General features: G+C 39.7%; 1 protein-coding gene across 7 annotated transcripts in view; it reads right to left on the bottom strand.

Moving 5' to 3' along the window:
• The window catches only part of NDEL1 (nudE neurodevelopment protein 1 like 1), a 39,770-nt gene that overhangs the window by 24,828 nt on the left and 578 nt on the right, over positions 1-14,364 (bottom strand). For all 7 annotated transcript variants that reach the window (XM_082372905.1, XM_082372908.1, XM_082372911.1 and 4 more), the window contains exons 2-5: positions 6,364-6,461; positions 4,803-4,956; positions 3,742-3,890; positions 1,662-1,798 (exon numbers count right to left, since the gene is read on the bottom strand). In XM_082372905.1, coding sequence (XP_082229031.1) covers positions 1,662-1,798; positions 3,742-3,890; positions 4,803-4,956; positions 6,364-6,449 — 526 coding nt within the window. In that variant the 5' untranslated portion in view covers positions 6,450-6,461. The remainder of the gene's footprint in view (positions 1-1,661; positions 1,799-3,741; positions 3,891-4,802; positions 4,957-6,363; positions 6,462-14,364) is intronic.

Below are 14,364 nucleotides of genomic sequence, written 5' to 3'. Positions count from 1 at the left end.
CCACAACTACTGAGCCTGCATGCCACAACTACTGAAGCCCGCGCACCTAGAGCCCGTGCTCCGCAACGAGAAGCCACCGCAACGAGAAGCCCGCACACCGCATGGAAGAGTAGCCCCCGCTCGCCGCAACTAGAGAAAGCCCGCGCGCAGCAACGAAGATCCAAGGCAGCCAAAAATAAAAATAAATAAATAAATTTATTTTAAAAAAAAGAGAGAAAGTAAAACTGCGGTTGCCAGGGGCTGGGGAAGGGAGAAATGGGAATTTGCTGTTCAATAGGCAAAGAGCTTCAATTCTGCAATATGAAAAAGTTCTAGAGATCTACAAAACAATGTGAACGTAGTTTAACATTACTGAACCATACCCTTAGAAATGGGTAAGATGGTAAATTTTATGTTACGTGTTTTTTTTTTTTAACCAGAATTGTAAACTTAAAAATAAATAGGATAGAGTTAATATTTTATACATTATATAAATTATGAGGAGTTCTTCAGATGAATAAACCCTCCCCCAAAAAAGGAAAAATCATGAAAAAACAATTTTTAAAAGAGCCAGTAAACATTAGCAAAAAGTTTTCATAAGTAGTAATCAAAGAACTACAAATTAAAAACAATGTGATATCAATTTTCAACTTTCAAATAGATTTTTAAATAATTTTAAAATCTGTTTTTATTATTCACAATACTAGCAAACATTGTGAGAAGGACACTCAGTCACTGCCAGAGTGTAAAGTTACCAACTTTCTAAAAAGTAATTTAGCAGCATCCGTTACAACCATTAAAGATACTTATATCCTTTGCCACTTCTAAGAATCTAAGAAAATCAAAGATACTCCCCAATATTATGTACAAGGACACTATTTACAGAACTATTTACAGCAAAAAATTAACGACCAATAATAAAGGACCCATCAAAAAAAATCATATATAACAGAATATTATACATTTTTAAAAACCTATTTCAAAAGATTTTTTTAATGGCATGGATTACATTCACTATATTAAAGGAGTATAGAAAAAAATATATACGTATATATAACGTGGTTCCAATTATATAAAGGAAAAAAATATACAGGTATGTTTATGTATAGTCACAGGGAAGAGTGGAAAGAAACACACCAAACTCTTAGTGGGTTCTCTCAAGATAAAGGGATTGACAGAGACTTTTAGTTTCTTCTTTACAATATTCTGCATTCTAACATGCATGAAAGAAAAAAAGAGGGAGGGAAGGAGAATTTTAAAAGAAAGTATATATTCTCTACATGTATAAATATGTATACAGCAATATGTACACATATGTAATGCTAATATGTGCATGACAAAATTATTTAGGACAAGCAAAAAGGAAAAAAATCCAAATAAACCAAGCAGTATATATGCACAGTGGTAGCTGTTAAGGCTTTGGGAAACAGACCAGGGTTTGAATCCCTACTGACAACTCAAACTCTCTGTGCCTCAGTTTTCTGACCTATAAAATGGGGATAATAATACCTACCTCCTAGAGTTGATTATGTAGATATTGAATAAACAGATTAAGAGTACTTAGCATAGTGTTTGACAAAAGCATATAAATGTGTAGCTTTAAAAAGTTGATCCTGAAGCTAGCTTAGCACTCTGGCTCAGGGACAGTAAGGTAATAAATATTCTTTAAGTATAAATTTTACCTCTTGCTTCATCCTTTAACCTCTGTACAGAGACCAACAAAGATTCCTTTTCATCAAGTTCACTTTCTAAAAATGCATTTCGTTCAATGGCTTGATTTAGCCTTTGTTCAAAGTCTTCCAGCGAAACTATTGTTGCCCTAAAAAAAAAAAAAAAAAAAAAAAAATTAGAGTCCATGAATTAAATAACGTGCAAATAGCTACTACAAAAGGAAACTGTCAGTTTATCTCATGCCATTTCATGACCTAGAAAGCCTGGCCCAGTTAAAAGAGAATGATCTCGCCCCCTTCTGACCTCTGGTGCATTTAGTGTCTCTACTATCATTTGGGGCCATTCGATGTATTCTTTTCTCTTAAATTCCCATCTAAATTCCTTCAAGTTTCTTAAAGGAAGCCTACTTATCATACAATTTATATCTCCCCATTGGATTTTAAACATGAGTCAATGAAGTTTACATATTTTCAGGAAGAAAACTTTTCAATAGTTTTAGAGTACGTTAAGAATTAACTAAGAATTAGTTTAAAACGCGGTCCCAGGTCCCACTCTATTTACTTTCTTCCTACCAAGCTTTTCTTCTTCCTGCATTTCTCATCTTATTTATTCAGCAAACATTGACAGGTACCTGCTATGTGCCCTCTACCCACTATGTGCTACAGAAATAAAATTTCCTAACCTCAAGTTAGAACTCTCAATGCCAGGGTCCCCAGCAGGAGGTGAGCGGCAGGAGAGCGAGCGAAGCTCCATCTGCCGCTCCCCATCGCTCGCGTTACCACCTGACGCCCCCTCCACTCCAACCCCACCCCACCCCCGACCCCGTCTCTGTCCATGGAAAAACCATCTTCCACGAAACCGGTCCCTGGTGCCAAAAAGGTTGGGGACCGCTGCTCAAGGCCATGTCCAATTTTACCACCTCCTGTCAACTGTCAAAATGCCTCTCAATTCCATTTGCTCTCCTCCAATCTTCTGCCCTTGGCTTAATTCTTCATCCATCACCCAGATTACTCCTCAATGGCCTTCACATCTCCTCCTCCCTACTTTCAATTCCTCAGTATTATCTTCCCAAATCACAATCTGATAATACTCCTTTGTTTAAAAATTCTTAAGGAGCACCTCTTTGCCTACAGAATGACTTTCAAACATAGTCGAGCACAAGGTTCTCCACAACCTGGCCCCAAACATCTTCCAGTCTCATCTTGTTCAGCCATACTGTCTTTACACACTTCAGTCAAAGTGAAATATTAATACCTCATGCACTTTCCTGCCTCTCTGCCTTCGCACCTCTCTCTTCACCGGTTAACATCTACTCCTCCTTGCAGACTCAGCTTCCCCAGTTACCAGAGTACTTTAGCTGTGCCCTTCTCTATGCCCTGGAGCAGTCTGTACATTCCTGTACCAGTGTTTGTCACGTGGATTGTCCCTGTCACGCCCAAGGGCAGTGGCTAGCTTATCTTTGTATCCTCAACTCTAGCATCATGCCAAGCATTTAAGTGTCACTCAGATACTAAGGAAAGGAATATCAGACAATAATTGTAAAGTAATAGGAATTAAGTCTGGAATGGTTAAGAAACAACTAATTATAGATATATGCAATCTTGGCAAAATAATGGCAAGCCACTATAGGCTGTTCAGCAAAATCATAATAAAAGCATTATTTTGAGACAATTCATGATTAGTATTAAAACAGAAGAGAATAAAAAGCAGTGAAAATTTAAAGACAGATCAGCTAGGAATTAACTGCAGGATTCAGGTATAAGATGTGAGGACCTTCAAGAAGTGTGGTAGTACTGAGAACATACAGGGAAAGTGGAGGAATGAATGTTTTAAAGAAAAACCAACAGGATCAACAATGGTACCTGAAAGAAGAAGAAAAAAGGAAAAACAGAAAGAAAAGCCTGGAAGGGCATTATCTGGGGAGATAAGGATTTTTGGTAAGTTTCAATGTGACAAGTTACAGGTGACATGAAATACCAAAAGGAAATGTTCTGGAACTAAGATCTAGGTGACAGGTTGAGCCTAAAAACAAATTTTAATCACTGATTGCCAACTTTGGTTATTCTAACAAAATGCACATCATTCACTTACCTTTTTGCTCGCTCCAGGTCATCATTGGCCTGCTCCAGCTCTCTCACATACTTATGTAACTGCTCCTTAATGGCCCGAGTCTGACTTAAATCATCTTCTAATACTGAGACCTGCTTGTAGCTCTGTGCATATTGATGCTCCAGTTTCTCCTGAAGGTGTAGGTATAGGAAGGAAAGCATGTGTCATTAACATATAGTTTTCTTTAATAAAGGATGTAACCCAAGTAAGGGGTGGGACAGGGTGGGTGGGATCCAAGAAATTCACCCACAATCTGAGTTGATGGTACCCCTCTCTCCTTTTTACACTATTTAAAAACAATGACACATTCATTCCAAGTGCCTTAACTCATATAAAATTAGTCAATCATTCTCCTCTCAAAGAAATCTAATAATGATCTCTCTGAAAAGAGGTAAAATAGTGAAACTGTTGCCTTAAAAGCCTCAATCTTGGTGGGGGAAACTCCGGGTTCTTAGGCTGAATGCAGCCCAGGGTAAGCACAAAGAAGTTGACTGACAAGAGTTCAAATTCCCTATACCTCACCTTCCCCAAATCTACCCCACTGCCCAGACACAGGAACACCCCAAGCATCTGGCTTAGGAATGTGAGGAAGAGCAGCAAAAAGGGGTTAATCTTTCACTCCTGAATATTCCTTGTTAGAAGGGAATTTTTAAAAACTAAACTCCAAAACTAAAGGGACTACGAACCATAATGAAATAATTGTGTATTTCATACAAATATAATTTTAAAGTGCCACAGAATGAGGCACTCTGTCAAAACAAATAATCAGGCAGCTTTTGAAAATTATAGGAACTACAACATAATATTATAGCTAGGAACATTATAGCTAAAAAACTGACAGCTACAGTTTCCAAGTGAACTCCTGAACTCTAAACCACCTTTCCCTTGGTTCCACGAAAGCAAAGAGTTTTTGTCAAAAATTCACTTTAGGCCTTTTTACATTTTTATGTTGCCTGCTGCTCTTAAGCTCCACCTAAAAGAATGTATTTCTCATTTTAATAAAACCCAGCAAATGAGACACCAGCTTTTAGTGCCACAATTACCTTTAATGCTTCCACTTCATACTTCAGTCTTTGGTTATCAGCTTGCAAGTCTCTATTTCTTTGTTCAGCCTGTACTAACTGTGCCTCCAACTCTGCTTCTAATTCTCTGCTTCCTTCCTGGAATTCAACTAGCTCATCCCGAGCTTCCTGGAAGCTAATCAGAAACAAAGCGGGAAAGATCAGTTATAGTAGGAAGCATAAGGATCATCCTGTAGATGATTATATATCAATTCAATAATTTTTGCCTCAACGTTATGCTACCATAAAATATACTAAACAATAAAGGCCATCTATTTTGCATCTCTTACTCTATATTCAGGGTTCAATGAAAATAAGTTATAAGCCTCAAAAGGATTCATTTTTTATACACTCACCCCTCTTTCTTATTTAACATATTGATAAAGAAGCACATATTACTATCCACAAATTAGTTTAACATTTAGATTTGTTTTTTCAATATAATTGGTTTCCTCTGTAATTCTATTATTTAATTTTATGCGTTTAAAAACATTATTCTGAGAAGGGGTCCATAGGCTTTCCCCAGCCTATGAAGGCACCTATGGCACAAAAAGACTAAGAACCCCTGCCATAGACGCACACTTTCCATACCCACTAGCACAGTACAGTAACTGGCTTCAGCAATAACAGTGAAATAGCAATAAAAGGTTTGACAGGACTTCCCTGGTGGCTCAGTGGTTAAGAATCCGCCTGCCAAATGCAGGGAACAAGGGTTCAAGCCCTGGTCCAGGAAGATCCCACATGCCGCGGAGCAACGAAGCCCATGTGCCACAACTACTGAGCCTGCACTCTAGAGCCCACGAGCCACAACTACCGAAGCCCACGAGCCACAACTATGGAAGACCGTGAGCCTAGAGCCTGTGCTCCGCAACAAGACAAGCCACCACAATGAGAAGCCCGCGCACAGCAATGAAGACCCAATGCAGCCCCCCCAAAAAAAAGGTTTGGTAAGTCTTACTAAACTGTTAACCAAAGTTGGAAGATGTATACATATTTTAGAAAGGTTTCATTTTAAAAAGAAACTTAAGATAAGTTTTGGTACTTAAAAGGTTATCTACAAGTTTTCCCAACTAATTGAAATGACTGAGATTTTATAAAATGCTCCATATACCCCTGAAGCTCTTGTCCCTCCCTCAAAGCTTTGCTGGCTCCAGACACTGATAACACATAACACCTGCCTGAAGAAAGTCTACCCTATGAAGCCCTAGAAAGCTTATCAGAATCTCCAAAAGACCAAAATGAGGAGGCAGAATCTGTACACCGAGCAGGCCAAAGATGGCCAAGAGCAGTAATAAGCTTTATAAAAGGAGGTAAACTACCAGGAGAAATCACAAATGACAGTTTTCTTACTATTTTAATAATTCGAGTAATATAAGGATTTATGTCATTTTTATATTGTTTAAATACAAGCAATGCTATGACTATTTCTAGAATCCCAATCCTATATCAGAAACTCTAAATTTAGCTTTGTTAAAAAAAAGGCACAAACTAGAGATCATGTATTCCAAAGCCCTCTCCTTTTTAGGATGCTTTTCAACATTACCTTTGTTTATACTTCAAGGAAAGTTCCTTCCAGTAAGCAGTTTCCTCCTTTAAACTTGAAAAATCTGGTATATCTTCACCATCCATGATCAAGAAAGCCTGTGAAATATTAAAGATGAAAATAAATTAATAGAGAACACAGGAATCTTAGTAAAAGTATAAAGCCTGGGACAATACTAAATCTGCAGCATTTTGGAGGGAGTCAAACATGAAAGATTCTAAGGGCAGTTAACTCTTTATTACAATAAACTCAGGCTCATAAATCATTTCACTGCCCCACTCACAGGGACCACCAGCACTGTGGACGGGGTCAGCAGAGGAGACGAACAAAGTCACAGAAGCCACGTGAAGTGCTTCTGGTGGCGGCACTAGGTTCTGGGGAGTTGACCCCACAGAATCATCCTGCAGCTGGTTCACAGCGAACTGATCTTCTGGGAATCAGGTGACAGAAAACAAGCTTACTGTCAGAGTTGCTACTGCTGCGTGCCCTTCTCTGTTGTACAATTGCTTCAAAACACCCGCTTGAAACATTTTATGCTAGGTAGCCTTTCGAGGAGATCAGGGACCACATTCCCAATAGTTTACTATCATTACATTTCTAAACATTTCCTGTTAACTACCTTTTAAGTCCCAAGCTTCCTCCATAAGTCCACTAATTCTCCAACTTCAATGTTCTTTCACCTCGGTTCTTCTCCCAAGGCTTTCAGAGTGGGTTAAAAAATATCTATTTAGTTAACCTTGCATTTAGACTGACTCCCTAAAATTTCCAGTTGACTGTTAGGCCCAATGGAATACCAAAGATGCTGGGCTTGTCCTAGATTCACACCTAAGTGTTTCAGTCTTACCTTCTACAACCCTCTCCCCAAGCATCCGACTTTATATTCCAGCAATACTGTTCAAAATTGTCCTAACGCACCATTCTGCTTCAGGTCTGGATCTTTTCCCTATCTGGAATGGCTCTCCTTCCTTGTGCATTTAGAAAGCTCCTATTTATCCTTTAAAACCTAGCTGTCATCTTTTCCAGAAATCATTTCCTGTCCTCACCCAGACAGCACTAAAATCTCCCAAACTCTTGGCCCCCATGAATATGCTTTCATGCATATATTTACCACATAATAATGCATTTGCTTACACCTCCCCCTATTAGGCTGTGTATCATTCTTACTGATTTCAACCCCAGCACATTGCCTGCACAATAGCAGATATTTAATAATATTTATTAAATTAAACCAAAATTGATTCAACCTAATCCATACTGGGTAGCAAGAATTCAAGGCCAGCTTTAAAAGTAAATTAATAGGGACTTCTCTGGTGGCGCAGTGGTTAAGAATCCGCCTGCCAATGCAGGGGACACGGGTTCGAGCCCTGGTCCGGGAAGATCCCACATGCTGCGGAGCAACGAAGCCCGTGAACCACAACTACTGAGCCCGCGCACGCCGCAACTACTGAAGCCTGTGCACCTAGAGCCCGTGCTCCGCAACAAGAGAAGCCATCTCACCGCATCGAAGAGTAGCCCCCTTTCGCCGCAACTAGAGAAAGCCCGCACACAGCAATGAAGACCCAAAGCAGCCAAAAATAAATTTAAAAATTAAATTAAAACTTGAAGTTGCAGAGAATACGGAATTCATCCAGCAGGACTCACGAATGTTTAGAAAAGACATGGACAAGAACAAATACAGAACTTCAGCTTGAGGGTAGGTATACCAAAGAGACACGAGAATAGCTTCCAGTTGAATAAAATTAAAATGTAACTATCAATATACACATTTAGTGTAATGCTTTTGCGGCCTGTGACTTCTGGTTTTAGTCAAGTCTTTCCTGACCACATCGTCTATTATTACTTTTGGCATATTAGTCAATCTTCTAATTAACTTAAATTACCGATCAGCCTAAGAGTTCTCTGAAAAGAGATGGGTCCTTGACATACTTGGCGTCTCCTCCTGGCAGTAAGCACAGCACTTTGCTCAGAGAAAATACATAGTGCTTACAGACGTTTACTGAGCACCTACAATGTGTCAGACACTGTTAAGTGCTGGATAAACATTTAGTGGACCAAATGCACCCTCCTCTAATCTTATTACCCCTACACTGGCACACTTTTGCCTGTTTTTCTACTCTTGAAGAAACCATTATAGCATGACAGCATACTAAAATGTAAAACCCACAGAGTTAGGAGTCCTGCTGAGACTGGGTTCTAGGGTTCCCACTCTGCCATTAAATTCCTTAATGGCAATTAAGCAATCTGCTTAATCTCTTAAAGTCTCAGTTTTTTCATTTAATAAGGGTTTGGACTATACTAGCTGACTTGTTTCTTCAAATATGTATACTGTTTAGTAAATAATACTGATTAATTTTATAATCCTATCCCTTCATCAAAGTTCCCAATTCCTACTCAATTTCCCCAGATGTACGGATAATCTTATTTGTAACTGTAATTTAATTAGTAGTAAGGTGTGAATGAAGATGAGGCTAATCCAGTAGCAAGAGGTTTATTTGTATCTCAGAAGAGTATCCAGAGCAGTTAAGGGCATCACCACGTGGTATCAAAAACCCCTCAGACTCATTGCCTAAGTCTCCTTGACAACCCAGATGAAGATATAATTACAGGACACACGAGAGAAGCGCCTCAGGGTGAGGCAACAATCACTGTGTCCCTTGAATCCTCTACATAGGTCTTTTCCCAAAATGCAAAAAAAAAAAAAAAGTTAATTACATTTGAAATCTATGAATCCAGCCCTAAAGAAGCTCCTGGGTGCTGGTCCTCAAATCTGCAGAGACACATTTGCCACTGGAACACTGGCAACCATGTATCAATGTGCAGCGCAAATATTCAGCTTCTCATACACAATCAATAAATTATGGTTTTGCGAAATGTTATGAAGATCTAAGGGATACAAGAAGCAAAGTTCTGCTGCTACTTACTCTATTTTAAACAAGAAATATTTGAAGAGCGATGAAAGGTTGTGGCTCTCCAGGTAGTTTCCAAGGGCAGCACCTGTGTCTTACTTATAAATGCCTTCTGCCTCACCAGGAACATGGAACACCGTAGAAATCTGATATCTGAATCTGACTTATAATCTTTTTTTTTCCTATTATTCCCTCTTTGCTTTCAAAGTACTGCTTTCCTTTATTAATAGTGAAATTCCTGTTTCAGAAATGGTGTAAGCCAAAAGATGTGTGGGCAGTTTATTTCTACCTCACAACACACCACCATGTATTAAATCAGGATTATAAAACCTATCATTCTCAGCTAGACAAAATTATCAGTCTGAGGCAGGCCAAGCCACATTCACAGTCACTTATAAAGCTCAGCAGAGGCCCCACATCACAGAATAGGGAGCTGCTGGGACTTACCGGGGAGAGCCTTGGCGATAACCGCTGCACACTAGCTACCTAAAATAATCACTGTCCAGCCCTTTATTCTTAAATATAAATGGACAACCAAAAACCACCAGAGAAATGAGAAAAGCCAGCAGCATGAGTAAGAAAATCCTAGGACCTACTGAACCTAGAGGAAACAGGTAATTCAGGAAATGAGAGAACCCTTCTCATACAAGAACTCAGGAGGGTTACCTCCCACACATCTCCTGAGACAGCTACAAAAGAGAACAACAAGACCTGGATGGCAGAGGCTATAGGAAATAGTGGCTCCAACCCAGGACTGCAAAGAAGGCACATCCCAAGATGAAGCCTAGTCCACCACGCCCCGAGAGTCGCTCAGTCCAGATGGACGCTCCAGGACAAAGGAGGAATCCCATAACAGACACCATGACTGGGAAGCTGGATAAATCTGAGGTTATGATAAAAGGACATCACTCTTGTGTCAACAAGAAAAAAAAAGCAAGTTGGAAACTCCAGAGAAATCACAACACTGTATAGGGGCTTCCCTGGTGGCGCAGTGGTTGAGAATCTGCCTGCCAATGCAGGGGACACGGGTTCGAGCCCTGGTTTGGGAAGATCCCACATGCCGCGGAGCAACTGGGCCCGTGAGCCACAACTACTGAGCCTGCGCGTCTGGAGCCTGTGCTCCGCAACAAGAGAGGTCGCGATAGTGAGAGGCCCGCGCACCGAGATGAAGAGTGGCCCCCGCTTGCCGCAACTAGAGAAAGCCCTCGCACAGAAACAAAGACCCAACACAGCCAAAAATAAATAAATAAATTTAAAAAAAAACAAAAAAAACACAGTATATTTGGTCTTAAATTTACCATACATTTAGTGTGTTGCTCCCTTTAAAGATTCTAGGATTTGGTAAACAAGTCTGTATTCTTTTTTAGGCCCTAATTCTGTAGACTTTGATGATAATATCTCTCAGCCTTGGTCTTCTCAAAGTGAATATTTCTTGTCCTTTTAGCTTTATATTCACTTGGCAGCCATCTGGATCCCTTAAATATTTTTGTTGTCTTGCTTTGGAACTTCTCTAGATTACATACATGCCTTTCTGGAGTTGAGTGACTGATGCTACTTCAGCATGTCAACATTTTATTCACAAGTAGGATACTTTTACAGTACTCCTTCTGTTAATATGCAGTATTTGATGATTCTGGCGATTGGTCCATGGGCCAATGTCCTTATGGAAGTTCATAATGACTACTAGATGCCTCCCTTGGCACCTAACATTTACTTGAATGTATTTGAATGTGGAGCCAACCCTTCTACAAATAGGGTTAGGGTTGTTTTTATCTACAAATGTTATCGTTCACATGCCCAGTTTGAAACTTTTCTGTGTGAGGCTCTTTTTCATTGTTGTTGTTTACCCATTTATACAGTATCAGAGGACCTACAGCTGTTATTACTTTGAAGCGTGCTTAGCTAAGTAGTGTTGCCTGAGGAATCTCACTGTTTACACCTCTGGGTATACTATAAAGAGTCCATTTGTCCCTGTTTTTTGGTTCTTGAATAGGGCCGTACTCTTAATACAACTACCAATTTTTCCATCAGTGTCCCCTGGCGACTCAGGTTTTAAATAGCCTTTCGTGTGAAACTTCTTCAGAATCTAGTTCTATTTCTTGTATTTTCCTTGTCCAACTACTTAGCTCAGTGTCAAATAATTCTAGCCAAATTATTATTATTATTATTTTTTTTTTTTTGGGGGGGCTGTGTTGGGCCTCCGTTTCTGTGCGAGGGCTTTCTCCAGTTGTGGCAAGCGGGGGCCACTCTTCACTGCAGTGCGTGGGCCTCTCACTATCGTGGCCTCTCTTGTTGCGGAGCACAGGCTCCAGACGTGCAGGCTCAGTAGTTGTGGCTCACGGGCCCAGTTGCTCCGCGGCATGTGGGATCTTCCCAGACCAGGGCTCGAACCCGTGTCCCTGCATTGGCAGGCAGATTCTCAACCACTGCACCACCAGGGAAGCCCAAGCCAAATTATTTTAATATGTGTTTTTATTTCACACTCACTTCTGTTTTCTTGCTGAATCTTATGTGAATTGAACGTAGACTACAATATTTCTAATTAACAGGCTTTTACAAGTCACTTATTGTTCCCTCAAACGGTAAGCTACGCCAGAAGCCTTTTACTAAAATGACCATCAGCTTTTCCAAACAAACCAATTAAAAACACTTAAGAGGGTAACAAGTGGTAGGAGCAGCACAGCATAGCAGTTAAGAGCCCAGACCCTGGAGCCAAACTGCCCAGGTTGGAATCAGAGTCCTCTACTCACTAGTTGACCTTGGGCAAGTTACTTAACCACTCAGTGACCCACTTCCTCACCTGTAAAATGGGGATAATAATTAAAATAGGGTTGTTATGAAGATTAAGTGTGTTAACATTTGAAAGTACTTAGTACGGAGTCTGGCACAGTAAACGCAGCATAAATTTCATTTTTTTATTTGGTTGCACCGGGTCTTAGTTGCGTCATTCAATTATTTTTAAAAACTGGTCATTCAGTTGCAGACCTCTGAAGTATAACCACAAAATAAATGTGCTTCAGAATTTAAAACATACAAATGATTCCTTAAAATCAATCACTTCTGGAAGCTATGTGCATATATTTCAGTGATACCACCATTACTGAAAACATTTCTAAAACCTCTTCTGGAATAGCCTTGAAGAACCAGATTAAAAAATAAACAAAAAGCTCTTTCTTTGTGGTCATACCTCATTTCTACTGCCTAATTGGTATTATCCAGCTTTATCACTCTAATTTTATTCACAAGACTTAGCCTTTCCAGAAATTGGATTTTTTACAAATAACAAAAATTTGCTACCACTGCAGATATTCAAAAGACCCTTCTCAGGGGCAGACCTTTATTGTCATAAAGACAATCTGTTCATTTTGCTTCAAGTTACAGCAGGAGGATGTGTTCACTGTGTTATTTGAAACTATGTAACTGGAGATATTAGACTAGAGAAAGTTAGTCAATACAGAAAACTATACTGCTACCAAAAAATAGAAAAAGCTTTAATGACACATCTACAATCTTCTGAAGCTGAAATGAAAGTAGACAATTATATACTCTTCCCCACTACCCAAATCTTCCCTCAATACCGTGTCCCATACAGATGGAGTGTGAACCCCAGAAGTATGACAACTTCTACATGGGGCATTATCATACTGTGTGTGACCTTCAGATATCTAGCAACTGACAAATCAACTCATTTGGGTATAAAACTGCCTGTCCCAAATGCTATATTTACAAAGAAACTATTCTTTGTGCAATGCTAAGAAAATCCATTTTATATGATATTGTCTCCTTGTTAATAGTTGTAGAATGGACTAGTGAGACTGGAAGAGTTCTTCTGGAATTCACAATAGATAATAGATACCTTTTTACCAAAATTCTTCTACTCCCAAAGGTGACATGTACAGAATTTTAAACTTTTCAAAGTCAATCATAAATATGGTCTCCCTTTTGGTCCTATCAAACTTCTTTTTCTACTTTATGAAGTGCTCAGAAACTTACGTCAGAAGTAATTTTAAACTTTAGTAACCAAATTTATCCCAGTATGACTTAAAATGAGAATAAAAATAAGTTTTGGAGATGTCACAAAAGCAATCTAAGTTTTTACTGAGGTTTCTACTTAAGTGTTCCTCATCCAATTTCAATTTATTTAATTTAAAAAGCCAAAACAGAACAAAAAACAACTGTTTCATAAGATTTCTATCTAGACCCAGTCAACTTGCAACCAGGGTTAGCCAAAGGTTTTTTGTTGTTGTTCCTTCTGATCTCTGATTTTAAATAATAACTTTAATAAAGATTCAGAGAAGATACCTTAGCTCCCCTTTATTCTCTTCAACACATGACTTAATGCTGCACTTTACCCGCACCAACTTCATGACTTAGCAAAGCCATTATCCTGTTTCATAAATGGATTAAAAGCAACACAATTTATCAGACAAAATAATTAGCCAGCAACCATGACCAAGTACCAGCGTAGGATTTCTCTTACAACTGAGTAGCAGTTCTTACCCTAGGTAGGTCTGCTCAAAAATATTTGAACACATCTCCTACTAGCTTCTGGTATATTTTTGGCAAGTCAAATTTTCTACTTTGCTTTCTAGCTGAGAAGGGTATAAAAATCCCACAAAAAGAAACCAGAACTCCAAGCCGGGAGACGTAAGTCCTGGACCAAGCGAAGCCACTCACCGGCTGGTAGAACCCACAGTAGAAATCACTTAAGCCCCCACCCCATCTGGTCTCAATTTCCCCATCCGTCAAATGGCGAGAAGAGACTCAGGCGCAGCCACTAAGCAGGTGATGAGGTTCAAAGGAGATAGCGAGAGTGTTCTGAAACGAGTGAAGGCGCTACAGAAATGTAACGAAATTATCAGGAGTGAAAGAACCCTCAATTCCTTGGCAAAACGTAAAGAGTTACTTCGTTGCTTACCAACAACAAAAAAGAAAGGCGAGCACAAGCAACCCGAACCCGTTTGGGGACACTTTTCTGAACTCCAAGAGGGGTGCTGAGCAGCTCGGGACAGGCAGTCACGGGAATGCCACCGGAGCCCAAGGTGGGCTGCTTCCGCTCTGGCCCCCCGCGGGAGAGAAGCGAGGGGAGTTCAAA

This window comes from Balaenoptera borealis (genome assembly GCF_965194805.1).
Source record: "Balaenoptera borealis genome assembly, chromosome: 20".
NCBI lineage: Eukaryota > Metazoa > Chordata > Mammalia > Artiodactyla > Balaenopteridae > Balaenoptera > Balaenoptera borealis.
This window is presented reverse-complemented; position numbering and strand designations above follow the sequence as displayed.